Below are 24,265 nucleotides of genomic sequence, written 5' to 3'. Positions count from 1 at the left end.
TCAGTGGGAAGCCTGCTTCTCCCTCTCCCACTCCCCCTGCTTGTGTTCCCTCTCTCACTGTCTCTCTCTGTGAAATAAATAAAATCTTTAAAAAAATAAAATAAAATAAAGTAAAAGGTGAGTAAAGCCTTGATCCTAAAACACCTGATCCCATAATTAAAGTAGTTAAGGGAGAAAAATGACAGGCTTTATAATAATAGCATGGTGGTTTGAGTATTAAATTTTAAATTTTTCAATATTCAAATACATTTGATTTTTATTTTATAGTTAAGCAATTTATACAGATTCTATTTTAAAGTGCTCTGCTGTGACAATCTTGAATACCTTTTAATATTTCATCATACTTAATATATGATATTTGCTGCAAGTTTGTTTATAGTTATATTTTATCAGATGAAGTAAATTCCTTTCTATTCCGACTTTGCTAAGTTTTGCTTTTGTGTTTGTTTTACTCATAAATGGCAAGTTTCTAAAATTGCCTTTTCTGAATTCATCAAAATATATGTTTTTATTTTCCTTTACTGTGTTGATGTGGTAAATTACATTCATTAATTTTCTAATGTTAAACTCTGCATTTTTGGAATAAAACCAACTTGATCATGAAAAAAAAAAGTGCTCTGCTGTGAAATTCAAGTGTATCTTAAGTCCCACCACCAAGATGATGACAGAAAAATATGGAGAAAAATTATTTTCTTTCTGTTTCAGCTTACAAATGAGATTCTTCATTGTCACTTGTCTCTGGGGATGAAATGCAAAATATTAATATAGGCAATGAATAGCATTTTGCCATATGAATGGTATAGCAAACAAAAGAAAGGGAGTGTTGAGGAACAAAAGAATATTGAGTAAAAGGGAGACTTACAAAACAGCAATGTTTTTAAGCACTGCAATTATTTCACTAGACAATCTTCCACTAGGAAAGTTTTTTAAATATGTACTTATTTTTTTTGTAGAGCGATTTAGTCTATTTAATGATACTTCTTTGGGGATTATATTAACCATATAAGCTTACAATTTCTTATGAGAAGCTTAGTAATGCAATTTCCCAGACGTTTATATTTAGGAGAATGGCATTAGAGTTGTTTTGAAAGAATTTATAATTTCTGAAAAATATTGATCTAATTATTTAAGTGTAAATATTAATTGCTTACTAAGAGAAGAACCATGTGTTTTGGGGCCTAACGTTTTTATAATTTTTGATAGCCTCTTTTACTTTTTTATTTTTTAAAGATTTATTTACTTTAGAGATAGAGAGGCAAAGGGGGGAGAGGGGCAGATGGAGAAGGAGAAAGTCCTAAGCAGACTCCTGAGATCATGACCTGAACTGAAACCAAGAGCTGGATGCTCAACCAACTGCACCACCCAGGCTCCCTGATAGCCTTTTTTAAAAAACACGGCATAGGGAAGCCTGGGTGGCTCAGATGGTTGGGCGTCTGCCTTTGGCTCAGGTCAGGATCCCAGAGACCTGGGATTGAGCCCCATATCAGGCTCCCGGCTCAGCGGGGAGCCTGCTTCTCCCTCTCCCTCTGCCTCTCCCTCTGCTTGTGCTCTCTCTCTCTGTATCTCTGTGTCTCAAATGAATAAATAAAATCTTTAAAAAAAAACAGGGCATAAAATTATAAATAATAAATTCAGTAATTTATGTCCACTTATTTACATTGAGAATGAAATGACAAAAATATAAATTATAAAATGCTTATTACTACCATAAACATAATAAAATTCAAAAAGTAAATAATTATTAATCTTTTGACATCTCTAATTGTTCTGATATTTTTGGCTTGCATATTCATATTTCCTCTTCATGTGACCATGATTTTATAATAAAATTTTCTATAGAAGAAATAAGAAGGTAATTTGGAGTTTCCTCTATTATAGTTGATCAAAATTTGTTTTTAATTACTGAGATTTGACTCTCCACATGGACGTGTTCACTCAAGAGTAGCACTGTAGTTAACACTACAAATGTGTGTTATAACAACTAGGAATTCTGATAAGTTCTCTTTTGCATGATTCCCGTGAGAAAGGTAAAAGAAAAAAAGTATTGTGCATACACAATATATTGTGTATACTGCATTACACATAGTGTGTTATCTATTCCTGATAGGAGAATTTGATTAAAAATTGACTAGAATTAAATCTTCCACTTGTAATTTTCCTCACGAAATTTTTAGAAGAATTTGCATGACTTCCTTCTTATTCTGTTCATTTTAAACTTTGTTACTCTTCCACTGTGTGCAAACATCCCATGCAAAGAATTATAGGGCACATTCTATCATGATAAGCCCTCATTCCCTGAGTCTTCATGCTATGATGTTAGGTAAGTTGGCATAGTGGAACTCCTCTCTACTGGATGGCCACCAATAACCTAACTATATATTGAAGTCACTGCAGTTCACATAAAGACATTCCTCTATACTTTAATTAAATGTAGCACAAACCCAACTTCTTTCCTGGATCCCCAAAGTGCTCATAATCACTCCAGTAACTTATAACTGTCTATAAAGTACAGGGCTTTTACTTATTTCAGTTAAAATATTACTCTTGATTTTTTTTTTTTTTTAATGTAGGATCACATGAACACATTGCTGGAGTTTCTCCCAAGGTCCAGAAGGGGTCCATGAAAATGAATGGCACTGTGTTAAGCTTCATTAACTTCACATTAATCCACCTCTCTGCTTCCATTCTTAATCACACATTTTTATGACTACTAAAAACAGCTTCCCCGTAATAAAAATAATACATGATGTATTTCAGTGACTGGCAAGGTGATTAATTATAGGCTAAAATCTGGGTTATTCTTCATGAGAAAATAATTGCTATGATTATCTTTAGACCTGATATGCATTTAAATGAATTATTTTAAAAGAAATGTTCTAATTGTCTTGATTTTATAAAATTTCCAAATCCTACTCTTCTTATGGAAATCAGTTCTTGTAATACTAGAGTCTTAAGATAAATCATTTTAGTGATGACTAATTAATAGAATGTCAAAGATAATGTTTGCACTTTATATTTTCCATTTACAATATTACTTTTTTTCCTAAAAACCAAAATTATTGTGAAATACTGAAACTATCACAAAAATCTAAATAGAAATACCTCTGGATTTTAGCATAAAGATGGCTTTATTTTATGTGAATTAATCAAGCCTCAACTGATTATAACAGATAATGTTTAAAAAGAGATTTTGCTTGAAAATACAGTATCTGACAATTTCAATGCAACAAAAGCAATTTGTCTAGTACCACTTTTATGCACTTACTTTTATAAATAAGTGATGGGAAACGAATCCATACATGTTACAAAAAGACTTTTGATAGTCAGCTCTAACATGTAAATGGACTTTTAGCATTGGTAACTTGGGCTATAGCAAACTGAATAAATCCTTAGTGACTTAGCAAACATTTTCACTTTAGCATTGAATTCAGTGAAGTTTTCTCTTCTGATAAGCTTTGAGTTTGAGCTTAACTGTTCATTTATTTCTATTACATAGTGAAATTTGAGAGCCATTTCAGGAATCTGATCTGCACCCTAAGGAGAAACATTCTAAACAAACACAAGAAGCCTTTTAAGGGGATCCTGTGCATTCTTTTTTATTATGTTAGTGCATTCTTTATAACTAGTCATGTAAAAGTAGATACTATTAAATCTAAACTCACTTTTTTTTCATCCAACAAGAAGCCATAACTTTATTAATGATAGAAACTACAAATTTCAAACCAAGCTGCAGTTATTCTTTTGAAACACCAAAAAAAGTCCTTGTTTTCAGATGGTTACATGTTAAGTCCATAATAGCATTTACAATATCATTACTCTTGTTCTTCAGGGCTCGGACTGCCTTTGCTCTTGACACATTTGCTTGTGACATGACCGATTCTATGTCCTTAACCTCTACACCGGTTTCATCAACCTCTTCCTCTTCACTCTCCTCTTGTACAGTTGGAGTCTGTGTGTTTTCTTGAATGTTTGAGACAGCTTCACCTTGAACTTTGAATTTCTCAGCAGCTGCTAGTTGTGCTTGCTGAGATAAATCCTCGATCTTGGCTTCCCTAAAAACTATGTGGGTATCTGAAGCTGGGCTCTTGTAGACATCTGGTTTTGTGATGACAAAGAGGATATTCTTAGATTTCTGGATAGTGATTCTTGTAACCCCTGTAACCTGTCGAAGACCCAGTTTGGACATAGCCTTCCCTGCCTTCTTTTCACTCTGGCTCTGTTTTGCTTTACTGACTGGTTCTTCATTGATTCCAGCAGCTGCTGCCAGCTGGGCCTGTTGGGTGGTTGCCCGTGTGGAATCCTGTTCCTCAGGCTCTGGTACTGAGTCATCACTGTCAGATTCTGTTCCAGCCCCTGTCTCAGGCTGGGGCTGTGGCAACTCCTGCTCTGTAGCAGGGACGGTTTCTGTGGCTTCACCAGATTTCTGGAGGGAGTAAAAAGGAGGCCTCAATTGACTGGGATCCGTTCTGCTGCCCAGCCCAGAGTCAAATATTCTTAAAAACTCTGTGTGAGGGGAACGCGGAAACCTCAAACTCAATTTTATTGAATATTTTTCTTTGAACCTTTAATAACTTTCTCATTGTGACTTATAATTTCAAAATATGTCTGAAAAGGCAACAAAATATATTACACAGGATAATTCTTTCTGAAGTTCAATAATTGTCCAGACTCTCTCCATAGCCAAGACTGTGACATTTGGACATGATTTCTCTATCATGAGGTATTACTAATAAAATTCCAAAGATAGGTAGTTATATCTAAGTAGCATATAAATTTAAAGTTGTCTACATTCTAGAAAACACACAATAGGAACTAAAAGTGATTCACATTTACAAATACTTAAAAGGTGTAGGAAAACTGTTAATAAGAAATATAAAGCACCCAAGTTATCTTAATAATTTATTCTTTTTTTGAAGCTAAAGTGGGTCTTACATTAGAAAATTCTTCCACTAAAAGAAGTTTACACCAATGTATTTATTTTATAAGATATTTGTGTTTCTATTAAATGAGAACATTACTATATTTGGCCAAAGAACATCATATAAACAATCCAAGTCAAGTAGGTAAATTTTCATTATCAGAACAACTTACATAAAATAAAAAGCTATAGAGTGATATATAAAAAATATTTCTGCCTGACTTCAAGCTCTATTACAAAGCTGTCATCATCAAGACAGTATGGTATCAGCACAAAAACAGACACATAGATCAATGGAACAGAATAGAGAACCCAGAAATGGACCCTCAACTCTATGGTCAAATAATCTTTGGCAAAGCAGGAAACATCCACTGGAAAAAAGACAGTCTCTTCAAAAATGGTGCTAGGAAAACTGGACAACCACATGCAGAAGAATGAAACTAGACCATTGTCTTACACCATACACAAAGATAAACTCAAAATGGATGAAAGACCTCAATGTGAGACAGGAATCCATCAAAATCCTAGAGAAGAACATAGGCATTAACCCCTTTGACACTGGCCACAGCAACTTCTTTCAAGACATGTCTCTAAAGGCAAGGGAAACAAAAGTAAAAATGAACTTTTGGAATTTCATCAAGATAAAAAGCTTCTGCACAGCAAAGGACAGTCAACAAAACTAAGAGGCAATCCATGGAATGGGAGAAAATATTTGCAAATGACATTTCAGATAAAGGGCTGGTATCCAAGAACTATAAAGAACTTCTTAAACTCAACACCCAAAAAACAATTAATCCAGTCGAAAAATGGGCAGAAGACATGAAGAGACACTTCTCCAAAGAAGACATACAAATGGCTAACAGACACATGAAAAAATGTTCCACATCACTAGCCATCAGGGAAATACAAATCAAAACCACAATGAGATACCACCTTACACCAGTTAGAATGGCCACAATCAACAAGACAGGAAACAACAAGTGTTGGTGAGGATGTGGAGAAAGGGGAACCCACTTACACTGTTGGTGGGAAGCAAGCTGACACAGCCACTTTGGAAAACAGTATGGAGATTCCTCAAGACATTAGAGCTACCCTATGACCCAGTAATTGCACTACTAGGTATTTGCCCCAAAGATAGAGATGTAGTAAAAAGAAGGCACATGCACCCCAATGTTCATAGCAGCAATGTCCTCAATAGCCAAACTATGGAAGGAACTGAGATGCCCTTCAAAGGATGAATGGATAAAGAAGATGTGGCTCATATATACAATGGAATATTACTCAGCCATCAGAAAGGATGAATACCTACCATTTGCATCGACATCGGTGGAACTGGAGGGGATTATGTTAAGTGAAATAAGTCAGTCAGAGAAAGACAATTATCATATGGTTTCACTCATATGTGGAACATAAGGAATAGAGCAGAGGACCACAGGGGAAGGGAAGGAAAACTGAATGGGAAGAAATCAGAGAGGGAGACAAACCATGAGAGACTCTGGACTCTGGGATCCAAACTGAGGATTACAGAAGGGAGGAAGTGGAGGGATGAGATAACCAGGTGAGGGTTTTAAGGAGGGCACATGTGATGAGCACTGAGTGTTATACACAACTAATGAATTTTTGAACACTACCTCAAAAACTAATGATGTACTATATGCTGGTTAACTGAACATAATAAAAAATAAATAAAAATATTTCTTTGTAGAGTTATTGGATCCTATAAACACTATGTACTGAGTAATTTTAGAACACAAAAGTATATTACTGAGTAAATATACATTACAATTTTAAACATTAAGTAGGTGGAAATAGGAAGACCTCTTAAATATTTGCATGACTGTGTGACTAATAAGTGATTTGGTAGCATTTCTTAGAATCTTTGATGAAGCATGTACACCTCATGCCCAAGAATCTGCTTGTATAATTATGAATATGTAGGACAATCTAAGGTTAAGTGAAAATATCCAGGGTGAGCAGCACTACTAAAACAGATTGTTTAGGCTTTTGGAATTTGGTGGAATCTACCTTTGATTATGGCAGTGGGTATAATTTGCAAATATTCTGCCAAAATGCAGAGGCTGCATATTCCAATGTCTTCAGTGAATATGTGAAGGACCCCCCCCCCCGAAAAAAAAGCCACTTTCTAAAAATAGAGAACTGTGGGCAATGTGGTAAATAGAGAGAACCTATCCCAACTAAAAACACTTGAACATATTCTTTTTAACATCATGCCATTCAATCAAGATATCTACAGGCTACAGACGGACTGCAGGCCTTGAGTTTGTTATTCCCTGACACAATGACTTCTTTAAGCATGAGGAAAGTAAATGTGTTTGTCTTCCTTTGGTTACTTCCTAAAGTCTAGGAACCATGTCATATATATTTTTGAGGAGATCCTAAAATCAATTTTAAGGCATAGTTTACACATAATAAAATTTACTAATTTTCAAGTGTTCAGCTCAGTGGGTTTGACAGATATGCAAACACAAATAACCATCACACACAAAAAAGGTATATAACATTTTCATCATCCCTGAAAAGTAAATTCACCCATGCTACATTCAGTAAATCACTACTTCCAACGCTTGGCCTTGGTCAAACTGATTTGTATCTGTCATTGTAGATTAGTCTTGTCTTTATATTGTTTCAGATAAATGAAATCATGCAGTTGGTACTCTTTATGTTTGACTTCTTCTATTCAACATCTTATTTTTGAGGTATTATTGAGTGTATCAGTAGTTTGTTATATTTTATTGCTATTCCATTAAATAAGCAAAACAGCTTTTTTCATCTTTTCTGTTGATGGACCCTTAATCTATTTCCATTTATGTCCTATTGTGAAAAAATTTGCTAAGGTCATTCATGTACAAAACGTTTTGTACGTTTCATTTTTTTTTGGTTAAATACTTATGAATGTAGTTGTTTTGTCATATGTTAAATGTATGAACAACTTTACAAGAGACTGCCAAGCCACTTTCCAAAGTGGTTATGCTATTTAGCAGAGCATTAGAGTTCTCATTACACTACATCCTTGTCTATACTTGATATTTATCTATATGTTTTCAAAATTTTTACTATTTCACTTGGTGTCTTCAAGGTTTTCATTTTGATATGATTTAGATTTCACTGATAAATAATGATGTTGAACATCTCATGTGTTCAATAGCCTTTTTCTGTATTCCTTTGTGAGGTGTCTTTTCCAATTTGGGGCCATTTTTATTTGGTTGTAATCTTATTATTAACATCTTTATATATTTTAGACAAATGTTTTTTTTTTATAGTTTTTAATATGCATTGTCTATATTTTCTGAAGTTCATCCCTAGGCACTTCATGTTATTTTAATGCTATTTTAAGTGATTTTTTTTAGGATGGTAATTGTTGCTATTACATTGAAATAAGATTGATTTTCATATTTTCACCTGGTAATCTGCACTTTCTACAAATGTATTATTTCTCATAGTATTTTTGTAGATTCCTTAGCATTTTTATTAGCATAGCCTCTGTGAATAGACAGTTTTGTTTATTCCTCAAGATTTTTTGTGATTTTTATTTTTCCTTATAGCAACGACTACAAACTCCAGTAAAATGTTAAGCAGAAATTGCAAGATCAGACATCGTTGCCTTTATCCCTGAGGGAAAGTGCCAGTCTTTTGTCATTACACATGATATTAGTTATATATTTTTTTCACTATGCCCTTTAGTCTTTTCTGCATCTACTGAGACATGTTATTTTTCTTTTCTTCTTATTCTTAATGTTGTGAGCTAGTTCCATATATTCAATCAACCTTCTAATCCTAGGATAAATTCCTCTTGGTCACAACATATAATTTTATAAATATATTACATATGATATGCTAATATTTTAAATCACTTTTATTATGGTATAATTTACCTGCATATTTACTAATATTTTGTTAAGTGTTTTTGTGTGTGTGTCCATGTTTGTAGGGGATAGCAGTCTTTAGTTTTCTAGTAATGTTTTTCTCATATTTTCATAATAGTGGCTTCCTATGTTGAGTTTGAGGGTGTCCCTTCTTCTCTCTTTTTCTGAAAAAGTTTGTGTTAATATGGACATTATTTCTTCCTTCAAGGTGTTATGGAATTCACTTCAAAAGCCACTTGTATCTGGAATGTTCAGGTGAGAAGACTTTACTTAAAATTCAATTTATTTGATATTCCTATTTATATAGGACTATTCATATTTTCTATTTCTTCCTGTGGATGTTTCATAGTTTGACTTTAAGTAATAGGTAAGTTTTGCCTATGTTGTTGGCCTACAATAATTCTTTTTTTAAATATAAAGTCATATTTTATCATTTTCTTAAGTTTTTATTTAAATTCCAGTTGGTTAATACACAATGTAATAGTAGTTTCAGGTGTACAATATAGTGATTCAAACTTCCATGCAACACCTGTTGCTCATCACAAGTGTGCTCCTGAATCCTGTTTAATATTCCCATCATTCATTCTGTTGTATCAGTGACTTTTGCTTTCTCTCTCTTTTTTTTTTTTTTGGTGATAAATCTAGTTGTTTATCCATTTTAATATTTTTTAAAGAATCAGTTTTTGTTTTTATTGATTTTCTCTATTATCTATTTAATATTTTGTTCATTTCCACCCATCTTTATTATTTTTTTAAATTTGATAATTTCCTAGCTTCAATAGGTAGAAATTTAGATTGTTAATTTTAAATGTACCTATTTCTTTTTATAATGTACTCATTTAAATGTAAACATTTCAATTTAAGCAGAGCTTTAAATGCATCTCTCACATTTAACTTGTTTTTATTGTCAGTAAGTTCAAATATTTTCTAATTTCTTTTGTCATTTTTTTCACCCAGAGATCATTTAAATTCGTACTGTTTTATTTTAAAATGTTTGGAGACTGCCCAGATATCTTTTTGTTATTCATTTCTTATTTAATCTATTAGTCTCAGATACAATCCTCTCTATAATTTCAAACATTTTACATTTTTTAAGACATTTTACATTTTGACACTGGTTTATGTCCACTCTCCCCTACTATAGTTTGTCTTGGTGAAAGTTAGATGTGTTCTTCCCCTACCCCAACTTTATTGAGATATAATTGCCATATAACATTGTGCAAGTTTGAAAATATGTTCATGAAAATAGTGTATTTGATTATTGTTGGGTTACTGCTTTATAAGTATCAATTTGTAGAAACCATAGTGGAAATTTTGATGAATATGATTACTTATAAATTATAAATTTCTCTATGACTACAAAATCTAAAGAAAAGGCAATGTTGAAACTCTATGTGTCACATGTGGTAATATCATTCCCTTTTAATGAACTCTCATAAAGTTTGGTTGTTTCGTGTTTGTTGAGTAGAGGAAAACCAGTTTATAATTTACATCTTTTTTAAATTGCGATATAGTTGACATTAACATTATATTAGTTTCAGATGTACAGCATAATGAGTATCCTTTAACCTTGTCATTGCACTCCTCAGTACAGACCTGCTTAGATCTTTATTGTATAGGTCCTTAAGATAAATGTATCTGAGTTCTTATTTCAGTAGTGATTGTAGTAGCAACCTACTTGTTGGTAACTTGAATAACTGAATTGCAGTATATGCAATGACTGTAGGTTGGTGATAATGGGAAGGCAATGGTATTGTTAGTGCCTTCCAGTCAAAAACTTCCAGCAACACACCTATAATTGGGCTTTATTGTTCTTTGCAATGAGGGAGAACACATCACAGGGAATCATACGGTGTAGTAAGAGGTTGTTGAATGAACTTACTATATAGCACTTGGGCACTTGTTAGGTGATTTGGGAGAAGGCTCTGTTCTGAGTTGGATGCTGTCAGAAAGCAAGTGAAAACTATGATTCACTCTCTTAATAAACTAGATCTGTTAGGAAGACTTAATTAAAGTTAAAGCAATACAGAGTGAAGAAGCAGCAGTCACTTACTTTAACCAGAATAGGAAAACATTTCTTCTTTTTTGTGGTTTGGATGACATGTTTTGGTCTATGTTCAGAATGATTCCTTGGTGGTCTTGTTTTTATCCTGATCTATTGCAGCCATGGAGTGACTTTGCCTGAAACACAAAATTATGTAAATTCAACAGAAAAAGAGCAAGTCCTAGATATGAATATCAGGTCAGGTACCAGAAGTTAGAGGGTACTTTTATTTTCCTAAGTATAAGAGATGGAAAAGAAAGAGACATGATCATTTAAAAACCAACAAAGCAAAAAGGGACCTTGTGTCAACTAGTGATGTAATGTGCCATGAACCTAGGAGTCTGATTAAAATTGTGTGTACTTAAGGCATATCTCCACATCCACACACATAATATACTTTTTAAAGAAAAGAAATTGAAATTAGACTGTTTGAAACAGAAAAACCTAACAAACTGTTAAATGAAATATCTACATTATTTTTATTATCCAGCAGAAGGGGTCTCAGGAGGTAAAGAGAGCAGTTTTATATAAAAATCTTACATTTCTTTGAACAATTTCTCCATTGCTTTTAGTATTCATCATTGCTGAAGATAGATGCTAATCTCATTTGTGTTACTAGACTACCCTATTTCATTCTCATATAGCTATGTTATTTTTATTTTATTATGTTATGTTAATCACCATACATTACATCATTAGTTTTTGATGTAGTGTTCATGATTCATTGTTTGCGTATAACACCCAGTGCTCCATTCAGTACATGCCCTCCTTAATACCCATCACCAGGCTAACCCATCCCCCCACCCCCCTCTCCTCTAGAACCCTCAGTTTGTTTCTCAGAGTCCATCGTCTCATGGTTTGTCTCCCCCTCCGATTCCCCCCCTCTTCATTTTTCCCTTCCTGCTATCTTCTTCTTCTCCTTCTTCTTCTTCTCCTCCTCCTCCTCCTCCTCCTCCTCCTCCTCCTCCTCCTTCTTCTTCTTCTTCTTCTTCTTCTTTTTTTTACATAAAATGTATTATTTTTTTCAGAGGTACAGGTCTGTGATTCAACAGTCTTAAACAATTCACAGTGCTCACCATAGCACATACCCTCCCCAATGTCTATCACCCAGCCACCCCATCCCTCCCACCCCCACCACTCCAGCAGCCCTCAGTTTGTTTCCTGAGATTAAGAATTCCTCATATCAGTGAGGTCATATGATACATGTCTTTCTCTGATTGACTTATTTCACTCAGCATAATACCCTCCAGTTCCATCCACGTTGTTGCAAATGGCAAGATTTCATTCCTTTTGATGGCTGCATAATATTCCATTGTATGTATACACCACATCTTCTTTATCCATACATCTGTCAATGGACGTCTTGGCTCTTTCCACAGTTTGGCTATTGTGGACATTGCTGCTATAAATATCAGGGTACATGTACCCCTTCGGGTCCCTCCATTTGTATCTTTGGGGTAAATACCCAGTAGTGCAATTGCTGGGTCATAGGGTAGCTCTATTTTCAACTTTTTGAGGAATCTCATACTGTTTTCCAGAGTGACTGCACCAGCTTGTATTCCCACCAACAGTGTAGGAGGGTTCCCCTTTCTCAGCACCCCTGCCAACATCTGTCATTTCCTGACTTGTTAATTTTAGCCATTCTGACTGGTGTGAGGTGGTATCTCATTGAAGTTTTCATTTGGACTTCCCTGATGCCGAGCAATGTTGAGCACTTTTTCATGTGTCTGTTGGCCATTTGGATGTCTTCTCTGCAAAAATGTCTGTTCATGTGTTCTGCCCATTTCTTGATTGGATCATTTGTTCTTTGGGTTTTGAGTTTGTTAAGTTCTTTATAGATTTTGGATACTAGCCCTTTATCTGATATGTCATTTGCAAATATCTTCTCCCATTCTGTTGGTTGTCTTTTGGTTTTGTTTACTGTTTCTTTTGCTGTGCAAAAGCTTTTTATCTTTTTTTTTTTTTTAAGATTTTATTTATTTGTGAGACAGAGAATGAGACACAGAGAGCATGAGAGGGAGGAGGGTCAGAGGGAGAAGCAGACTCCCTGCTGAGCAGGGACCCCGATGTGGGACTCGATCCCGGAACTCCAGGATCATGACCTGAGCCGAAGGCAGTCGTTCAACCAACTGAGCCACCCAGGCGCCCTAAAAGCTTTTTATCTGGATGAAGTCCCAATAGTTCATTTTTACCCTTGCTTCCCTTGCCTTTGGCAATGTTTCTAGGAAGAAGTTGCTGCAGCTGAGGTTGAAGGGGTTGCTCCCTGTGTTCTCCTCTAGGATTTTGATGGACTCCTGTCTCACATTGAGGTCTTTCAACCATTTGGAGTCTATTTTTGTGTGTGGTGTAAGGTAATGGTCCAGTTTCATTCTTCTGCATGTGGCGTCCAATTTTCCCAACACCATTTATTGAAGAGACTGTCTTTTTTCCATTGGACATTCTTTCCTGCTTTGTCGAAGATTAGTTGACCATAGAGTTGAGGGTCCATTTCTGGGTTCTCTATTCTGTCCCATTGATCGAGGTGTCTGTTTTTGTGCCAATACCATACTGTCTTGATGATGACAGCTTTATAATAGAGCTTAAAGTCCAGAATTGTGATGCCACCAGCTTTACTTTTCTTTTTCAACATACCTCTGGCTATTCGGGGTCTTTTCTGGTTCCATACAAATTTGAGGATTGTTTGTTCCATTTCTTTGAAAAAAGTGGATGATTTTTTTTATTCTTATGTTAATCCCCATACATTACATCATTAGTTTTAGATGAAGTGTTCCATGATTCATTGTTTGTGCATAACACCCAGTGCTCCATGCAGAATGTGCCCTCCTCAATACCCACCACCAGGCTAACCCATCCTCCCAACCCCCTCCCCTCTAGAACCCTGATTGTTTTCAGAGTCCATCGTCTCTCATGGTTCGTCTACCCCTCCGATTTCCCCTGCTTTGTTCTTCCCCTCCCGCTACCTTCTTCTTCTTCTTTTTTTTCTTAACACATATTGCATTATTTGTTTCAGAGGTACAGATCTGAGATTCAACAGTCTTGCACAATTCAAAGCGCTTACCAGAGCATATACCCTCCCCAGTGTCTATCACCCAGTCACCCCATCCCTCCCACCCCACCCCCCACTCCAGCAACCCTCAGTTTGTTTCCTGCAATTAAGAATTCCTCATATCAGTGAGATCATATGATACATGTCTTTCTCTGTTTGACTTATTTCACTCAACATAATACCCTCCAGTAAAAGTGGATGATATTTTGATAGGGATTGCATTAAATGTGTAGATTGCTCTAGGTAGCATTGACATCTTCACAATATTTGTTCTTCCAATCCATGAGCATGGAATGTTTTTCCACTTCTTTGTGTCTTCCTCAATTTCTTTCATGAGTATTTTATAGTTTTCTGAGTACAGATTCTTTGCCTCTTTGGTTAGATTTATTCCTAGGTATCTTATGGTTTTGGGTGCAATTGTAAATGGGATCAACTCCTCAATCAGACAACAAAAAGAAATAAAAGGCATCCGAATCGGCAAAGAAGAAGTCAAACTCTCACTCTTTGCAGATAATATGATACTTTATGTGGAAAACCCAAAAGATTCCATCCCAAAACTGCTAGAACTCATACAGAAATTCAGTAAAGTGGCAGGATATGAATTCAATGCACAAAAATCAGTGGCATTCCTATACACCAAAAGTCATATAGCTATGTTTTTAAAGATTTATTTATTTGAGAGAGAGAAAGAGCGCATACATGAGTTGGGGGAAAGGCAGAGAGAGAGGGAGTGAAGCAGACTCTCTGCAGAGTGTAGAGCCCAAAGTGGGGCTGAATCCCACAACCCCCCAGATCAGGACCTGAGCCAAAATTGAGTCAGACACTTAACCAATATGAACCATCCATGCGCCCCTCTCATGTAGCTATTTTTATAATTGTCTCATTTCTTTTATGTATAAAGTACCACACATATATATATATATGGCTTTCCATTTCTCCATAAAATTATGGAAAGTGACTGTGTGTGATATTTTAATTTTCATCATTCTTATTTTGTCAAGGAGTGACTCAGTGGGTCATTTCAATCTGGAAACCCACATCCTTCATTTCTGTGAAATTTCCTTACACCACTTAAAAAATTGTCTCTCCTTTTCATAGTTTTTAATTTCCCTATCTGTAATTTCTATTAGTCCAGATATTGAGTCCTCTAAATTGATTTAGTAGATTTTCTTAAGTACTTTCCAATCTTTTCTGCATGTTTTTAGATTTTAGCAAACATCTTTAATATTTTGTTTTGTTTTTTTTAATTTTTCTTTCCAATATATGGATGAATTGTCTTATCTTGCCCTGAGGTAACTATTTGAAGGTAATTTTGTGAGGTGGTACGTTTTGTATAAAGATTTATTTGTGTTTCCTTATTTATATTTGCTTCTTTCCTAATGCATATTTTTATTTGCTTACTTTCTTTTCTGTTTCATGTGGGTGTGTTTGTCAAATATGTGATGATTATTGATTGTCTACTTATGTTTAATAATTAAAAAAACCCAAAGCAGAAAGCACAGTTTGTGGCTCTTAGTTTGTGTGTGTGTTATTAGCATATGCACTGCAGATTAAAGTGATTATTCTATCTTTAGCATAGAACACTCTTTTTTTATTTGTTTTCCCCTATCCAGCTCCCTTGTCTTTTTGTTGTTGTTGTTGTTGTTCTTTAACTACCAGGAGTTCTGTCCAAGAGTCCTTAGGAGGTAAGGAATGTTGATTTTTTTAATATAAATATTTAAATATATTATGCTATTTTAAACCCTATTATCATGTCCAACCACTATACAAACTGGATAAATTCCTAATTTCTCAGGGATCTTTGTTGGAATATCTACCTTGAATGGATGTCAAGTTTACTTCTTTCTAGTTTTGAAAGTCCATGTATTTTCATTTTTAGAAAGTTGGAACAGAATTTTATAGCCTCCAGTTTCTCATCACCTCTCCCTTGCTCCATAATTGACAAAGATTACCTACTCTATAACATTTATTATATAGATCTGTCAATACAAATTTAAAACCATTCAAACCATTAGATTTTTTTTTTTTAAGATTTTATTTATTTGAGAGAGAGAATGCACACAAGCAGGGGGGAGGGGCAGGGGGAGAAGCAAGCTCCCCACCGAGCAGAGAGCCCAATGTAGGGCTCGAACTTGGGACCCGGGGATTATGACCCCAGCCGAAGGCAGACGCCTCACCGACTGAGCTACCCAGGTGCCCCTCAAACCATTAGATTTTAAGTTAAATTATATTTAAGTTATTTAGTTATTTTTATGATTCCCCTACCTATCATGGGATTCAATTAGGTATTATTGTTGTTGTTTTGCTATTATTAGTAGTATTTAGTTCATACTTTTTAAACTGAAAAGAGAAAGCAGGTCTTTGCCATCCATCAGATTGACACTATGACCTTCATTTATGTTTCTTTTTTCTTCTTTTACAACAGTAGTATGTTTGCAAACTTTATTAATTTGAATCTTGAGTCTTCTTCACATCATTTCTTTAGCTCCTTGGTACCCACTTCATCGTCTTTTGTCATGTCTCCTTTTTGTCTCATATAAAGTTGTTAAAAGTCTGAAATGACTGAAAAGTTCTCTATACAAATCAATTAATTTCTCCAGGTATCTCTTCTTTTTCTCACAGCAGTCATTTGAGAAAATACAGCCAGAACTGCTTATTGGAGACATTTTCAGCTCTCTTGATTCATAGTTTAGTATTTAATCTGAGAAGTGCTATAATTTACAGATTTCTCTCCATCTTGATAAGAAAAGGGTGTCATAGTGTAATGAAAATGTTATAGATTTGTTTGTTTTAGACAGAACTTAATATAAATTTCAACTCTACCATTTCCTACAAGTTTTCTTCTTTGAGCTTAAATTTTCTCTCCTATAAAAATAAAGATGACAACTCTGGGATTCTTAGAGAAATTCCTAGGGAAAATATCTATGAATGAAAATATCATATGCAGCTTCTAATATAGCAACCAATAAAAACCAGTTAGCATCTCACTTCTATAACCTTGAGATACTTTTATCAGAGTAATGCAGATACAAAGTAAATAGGTGGATGGAGAGGGGGCCATGGATGGCTCAGTCTGTTGAGCATCTGACTTTTGGTTTGGGTTCAGGTCATGATCTCAGGGTCATGAGATTGATCCCCGAGCCAGGCTCCATTCCCGGCGAGGAGTTTGCTTAAGATTCTCTTCCTCTCCTTCTGCCCCTCCCCTGCTCTTGTACGCTCTCTCTCTCTCAAATAAAATAAACAAAATCTTAAAAAAAAAATATGTGGATGGATAGTTAGATTAATGACTATAAGAAGTGTGACCTGTTTAGAGTGAAAAAAAATTTTAAGTGAACTATTGATGAATTACCAAGGAAGTAACAATTTGGTCTGGATGTAAATCTCTTGCTTAATTGGTAAATGTTATAGTACTGTAACTTATTCTAATGAGAAATCTCAGTGGGAAGACTTTAATAACATAATTATTCTCTCCAATAAAATAACAATTAGCTTGTCTGGTATTGTACTAATTGTTATTGACATAGAGTATTGACAATGCTTAAAATATAAGTGTTGAGTTACTTTAGAAAAAAAAGTCTTATAATAAAACTACAGATACAGAACTGATGATCTTGTTATGCTGAAAACATTTAATCTAAATTTTCTAAACTTCTTTAATTAATAGTATTTATTTTTGTAGTTTTAGATTCACAGAAGAACTGAAAAGTAATATAGAGAGTTTTCATGTGCCCTCCCCACTTGCCTACACACAGATTCCCTTGTTCTTTATATCTTGCATTAGTGTAGTACATTTGTTATAATTAATGAACCAATTTTGATATATTATAACTGACTAAGACTGTAGTTTACATTAAGTTTCACTCTGTACTGTAGGTTCTATGGGTTTTGACAAATGCATGGTGCAACATTTCAATCACTACGATGTCACAGACAGAAGTTTCATCACCCTAAAAATCGGTACTGAACATATTTATCCCCCTTTCCCTCTCCATGAAATCTTGTCAACCATCGTTCTTTTTATTGTCTCTATAGTTTTGCAGAATGCCATATCATTTTAATAATAGTACTCTTCAGATTGTTCAGATTGTTCAGAAGTACCCTTCTGTTCTTTCAACAGAAAATACACGTTTAAGATTACTCTATGTCCTATTGTGGCTTGATGGGTCATTTTTTATTGTGGGATAATATTCTGTTGTATAGGTGTACCAAAATTTTGTTTATTCATTCACTTATTGAAGGCCATCTTAGTTGCTTCCTATTTTTCACAATTATGAATAAAGCTGCAATAAACATTAGTGTGCAGGATTTTTTGAACATAGTTTTCCAACTCATTTGGATAGATACATAGAAGAGAGACTGCTGGATTATATAATAAGAAAATATTTAGCTTTATAGGAAGCTGCCAGATTATATTCCATGGTGGCTGTGCCATTTACATTTTCCACTAGCAATGAATTTGTTGCTCAGCATCCTCACCAGCATTTGGTATTGTCAGCGTTTTCTTGATTTTTTTAATTTTTGGCATTCTGATGAATGTATATTGATATCTATGGTTGTTTTAATTTGCATTTATCTAATGATATATGACATTGAATGTCTTTTCAAATGATTATTGGACATCTGCCTATCTTCTTTGATGAGGCATCTATTACACTCTTTTGCCTATATTTTCATTGTATTGTTTCTTTTCTTACTGTTGAGTTTCAAGAGTTTGTCATATACCTTGGATATAAGTCTTTCATTAGGTCTGTGTTTTTACAACTATTTTTCCCAATTGTCATCTTTTCATTTTCTTAAAAGTGTCTTTTGCAGAGCACATATCCTTAATTTTAATAAAGTCTAATAACTTTTATTCTTATGGATCCCCTTTGGTTTTGTATTTTAACTATTCATCAAACCCAAAGTCACCTATATTGATTCTTATGTTATTTTCTAAAAGTTCAGTAGCTTTGTATTTTACGTTTTTACGTGTAGGTCTATGGTCCATTTTGAGTTAATTTTGGGGAAAGATGTAAGGTCTGGTTTAGGTTCATATACTGGGGTATTTGGACATCCAGTTTTTTCTTTTTCTTTTTTTTTTTTTAAACATTTTATTTATTTATTTGACAGAGAAAGACACAGCGAGAGAGGGAACACAAACGGGGAGTGGGAGAGGGAGAAGCAGACTCCCTGCCGAGCAGGGAGCCCGATGCGGGACTCAATCCCGGGACTCCAGGATCATGACCTGAGCCGAAGGCAGTCGCTTAACCAACTGAGCCATCCAGGTGCCCCTGGACATCCAGTTTTTTCAATATCATTTGTTATAAGCCTATTTTGTTCTCATCGACTTGTCTGTGTTCCTTTGTAAAAGATAAACGGATTCTATTTGTGTGGATTTATTTCTGGGCTTCTATTCCATTTCATTGGCCTATATTTTTTGACTACATATATTTTATTTTATTTCAAGTTTTAGTGAGATATAAATGACCTATAACACTATATAAATTTAAGGAGTATAGCACAATGATTTGAATTACATATATTGTGAGACCTTCATGTTTATACTTAATATCATGCTGTATTGATTTCTATACTTTCATATTAAGCCCTATAATTGGTATTGTCAGTTCCCTAAATTTGTTTTTCTTCTTCAGTGTTGTGTGGCTCTTTTGGATCTTTCATCTTTGGATATAAATTTTAGAATCAATTTGTTGATATCCATATAACAACTGTTGTGAGTTGGATTATATTGCATGGAATCTATAGATTGAGTTGGGAAGAATTGACATCTTAAAGATATTGAGTCTTCCTATTTATACACATGGAATATCTCTCCATTTATTTAGACCTTCTTACATTTCTTTCATCACAGGTTTGTAGTTTTCTGTATGTAGATCCTGTAGATATTTTGTTATATTTATACCTAAGTATTTCATTTTCTTGATACTAATATAGATTTTAATGTTCTTAATTTCAAATTCCTATTGTTTGTTTTTGGTATGTAGAAAAACAATTTACTTTTGCAGACTAACCTTTGCAAGTTAACTTGTGATAATTGCCTGTAATTTCAAGGAGGTATTTTTTGTCAGTTCTTTAGGATTTTCTTCATACATAATCATTTTATCTATGAACAAAACAGATTTCTTTCTTTCTAATCTGCATGTCTTTTATTTCCTTTTTTGTAGTCTGCATTAGCTAGACTTCTAGTACAATATAGAATAGGAGAGCTGACAGGAAATATCCTTTCTTTGTTCCCAAATTAGGGGAAAGCACTCAGTTTCTCACTATCAAGTATGATGTTGGCTGTGTAGGCCTTGTGTAGGGTTGGTTTTTTTTTTTTTCTTTCCCTTCAGTTGCGGAAGTTTCCCTGTATTCCTAAATTCCTGGGAGTTTTTTGTTTGTTTGTTTGTTTTTTATTATGTTATGTTAATCACCATACATTACATCATTAGTTTTTGATGTAGTGTTCCATGATTCATTGTTTGCATATAACACCCAGTGCTCCATGCAATACGTACCCTCCTTAATACCCATCACTGGGCTTACCCATCCCTCCAACCCCCTCCCCTCTAGAACCCTCAGTTTGTTTGTTTGTTTTTTTATCATGAAAACATTGTTGAATGCTTTTTCTGTATCTATTGATGTTTTTCTTCATTAGCCTGTTAATGTGATAGATTACATTAATTCATATTCAAAAGTTGAACTAGTTTTGCATAGTGGAAATAAATCCCCTTGGGCTGTGGTGTAAAATTCTTCTTATATATTGTTAGATTCAATTTGCTAATATTCTGTTGAGAAATTTTTATTTTATGTTAATGAGATAATATTAGTAGCTTTCTTCTAAGGTCTCTTTCTGGCTTTGATATTAGGGTAATGTTGGGAAGTCTTCATTTTACTTCTTTTTTATAAGAAAGTATTGTAGAGAGTTGGTATAATTTCTTCCTAAAATATTTGGTAGAATTCACTAGTGAAACCATAAGGTATGGTGTTTTCTTTATTGGTAGGTTATTAACTATCGATTTAAATTCTTTAACAGAGATAGGTCTATGCAGATTATCTATTTCTCCTATGTGGATTTTTATAGTTTATGTCTTTCAAGAAATTGGTCAATTTCATCTGAATTAGCAAATGTGTGGGCATAGAATTGTTCATTAATATTCCCTTGCTGTTGTTTTACTATCCATGGATTTAATAGTGATGATTCCTCTTTCATTTATAATATTGGTAATTTGTGTCTTCTCTCTTTTTATCATGGTTAGCCTGGATAGAACCTTGTCAATTTTTTTTTATCTTTTCAAAGAAGCAGCTTTTATTTTCCTTATTTTCTCTATTGTTTTCCTGGCTTCAATTTAATTAATTTCTGTTCTGATTTTTAATACTCTTTAAAAATTTTCTTGCTTAGGTTTATATTGCTCTTCCTTCCCTAGTTTCCTATGGTAGAGACTGAAATTATTAATTTAATTTTTTAATTTTTAATTTTAATTACAGTATAGTTAAGATACAGTGTTATAGTAGTTTCAGGTGTACAATATAGTGATTGAACAATTCTATATATCACTCAGTTCTCACCAAATTAAGTGTATTCTTAATCCCCATCACCTATTTCACCCATCCGCTGACCCACCTCCTATCTGGTAATCATCAGTTCTCTATATTTAAGAATCTGTTTCTTGGTTTGTCTCTCTCTCTTTTTTTCTTTGTTTGTTTCTTAAATTCCACATATGAGTGAAGTCAGATGGTATTTGTCTTTCTCTGATTTATTTCGCTTAGCATAATATACTCTGGCTCCATCCATGTCATTACAAATGGCAAGATTTCATTCTTTTTATGGCTAATATTCCATTATATATATTTTATAAAGAGGTGATATATATATATACACATATATATAATAGACATATTTTCTATATAAAATATATATTTTGTAAATATAAATTATATTTTTCTATATTGTATATAAAATACATATTTTATAAAATAGATGAAATTCTTAATGGGATAGGTCAAAGGAAAAAAGAAATCAGAAATAAATTTTACTGAATAAAATAAATCAGGGAAAGCTATTAAGAATGAGATTAAAAGTCTGAAATTTAGACAAAAGTATAAAATTGCTAGAAAAATAAAATTTGACAATCAACTCAAAGAAAAATAGAAATATCACCAGATAGAAATGTTTTTAAATACATTTTCAAGGAATGCATGTCTTCAATCCCCCATTTATTTTTTCCTGGATGATAGAAAAAGAATAGTTCTCCTCAAATAATTGTGTGAAGCTATTCAAACCTTAAATTCAAAATACTAAGGAAATAAAATGATAGGGCAACTTTTAAATTATAGGCCATAATTCAGAATCTTATAAAGAAAATATATCATATCCAAATTAGATTTACCTTAGGGATGCAGGGATAGTACCCTTAGGATATCAATTTAACATGTTATCAGATTAAAAGGGGAAAGCCATAGTGTAATCTTTTTTTTTTTTTCCGGTTTTATTTATTTATTAGAGAGAGAGAGCGAGCGAGAGGGAGGGAGTACAAGCAGGGGGAATGGCATGCAGAGAGAGAGGGAGAAGCAGGCTCCCCTCTGAGCAAGGAGCCGGATGCTAAGCGATGCGGGATGGGACTTGAGCTGAAGGCAGACGCTTAACTGAATGAGCCACCCAGGTGCCCCAATGTAATCTTAATCGATACAGGAGAAAGAAAGAAAAAAATATCGTTATCCATTTATTTTTTTAAATTAGGAAACATAGAAGTGAATATCCTTAATTAGAAAGGCTAAAAATAAAAACTTTCAACTTTCTATATGTTGAACCTTTTAACTCAAAAATCAGTAACTATATACAAACATGCCAACTATCATCCCTTTTAATCAACATCATACTACAGGTCCTAATCAGTTCAGTAAGATAAGCTGGAGACATAAAGATTAAAAAGAAAGAAACAGAATCCTCATTATTTACAAATAATATGATTGTCCGCATTGAAATACTATTCAGGAAAATATTTTTTTTAAAAGAGTAGCAAATGATATATGAAATAAATAGCATTTCTAAGCATGAACAATAAGAATTCTATTTATACTTAAGTGCTTTACATCTTTATTGCTAGTGTTTATTTTTCAAATTAATATTTTAAGAAAAAATATGTAAAACCTCTCCAGAGAATATTTTAAAACCTCATGAAAAACATTGAAGATAATATATATATTTGGATAGGAGTGGTCAATATTTTAATAATCTCAGTCCTCAAACAGATCTATATATATATAATTATTTGCAATAAAATTGTCAACAAGGTATTTTCATGAAATATTGATAAAATATATGTGGATGCAGAACCTAAAATCCACTTGAAAAAGAACATGAAAGGTGAATTTTCCTACAGATACTTAGACATGTTATCAACATACAGTGATTCACATAGTGAGTTGTTTGTGCTATAATTACGTGGATTTATTTATTTTTATATAAATAAATTATGATATAGATGTATTTATTTATGTCAGGATATATATACATATATATTTATATAAATCATATAAATCAGGATAAAACTATATACACATTTATGTAAGAATATATAAATTGACAAATGGGCTGGAGGGGCAAGGCCAAACTGTGTATGTATGTGTGTGTGTGTGTTTGTGTGTGTGTGTTTAATAAATTTCTTTATTGTCTATAAGCCACTCAGTCTACAGTAATTTGTTATAGCAGCCCAAACTACGCTACTGGGTAACATGCATCATTTCCGCCCCTTTGTGACTAGCGTGACCAATTCTATTTAAAAGTATAGTTGTGTAACATGGATCGTAGTGTTGCTGCACCCTTAAAGCTGCAGTCAAAATTCTGTTTCTTTTGTGTTCATGGTAAAAATACAATTGCATTGTCAGGCACATGGTATAGAAAGATAGATGACCCAGGAAGGGCAGAAGCTGCTCAATTTCCGCTACTCATTGATTGCCAGACAGTTATGTTTACTTGGTACTGAGGCTATTAAGAAATAAATTTCTGATTCCATGTCCTGCATCCAGTCTTTATTCAGATATATGGACAGTTAGGGTTAGGGTCAGATTGGCTAGTATTCTACACATTGTAAATAGTGCCTTCCCTATGAAAGAGCAAGAAAAGATTCTTAGTATATGTGTTATCCTCAGAAAACTCTATTTCTTGGTATCAATAAGTGTAGTACCATTAATTACACTTCCTTACAGTCTTATTTGTATAAAGAAACAGTTAATTAGTTTGCTAATGAACTGGATTCTTTCCCAAGGTTTCTAATTTCTATTTGCCAATCTACTATCTTATTCACACTCATTGTTTAAAGAATGATAATGGGGGGGCTAAAAATATGAACTTTGGAGATGACTTGATATAGTGTGATAATTTCCCACACCAA

At 33.7% G+C, this 24,265-nt stretch overlaps 1 protein-coding gene across 1 annotated transcript in view; it reads right to left on the bottom strand.

The window, feature by feature from the left end:
* Positions 1–3,717: 3,717 nt before the first annotated feature.
* Positions 3,718–24,265, bottom strand: part of LOC123862174 (nascent polypeptide-associated complex subunit alpha-like) — a 28,317-nt gene continuing 7,769 nt past the window's right edge. Inside the window, exon 2 of the mRNA XM_064571752.1 lies at positions 3,718–4,423. Within this exon, the coding sequence (XP_064427822.1) occupies positions 3,734–4,423 (690 nt within the window). The 3' untranslated portion in view covers positions 3,718–3,733. The remainder of the gene's footprint in view (positions 4,424–24,265) is intronic.

The sequence above is a fragment of the Mirounga angustirostris genome, unplaced genomic scaffold (genome assembly GCF_029215605.1).
Source record: "Mirounga angustirostris isolate CCGP_5_RB_7025 unplaced genomic scaffold, mMirAng1.0.hap1 SCAF_9, whole genome shotgun sequence".
Taxonomy (NCBI): Eukaryota; Metazoa; Chordata; class Mammalia; order Carnivora; family Phocidae; genus Mirounga; species Mirounga angustirostris.
This window is presented reverse-complemented; position numbering and strand designations above follow the sequence as displayed.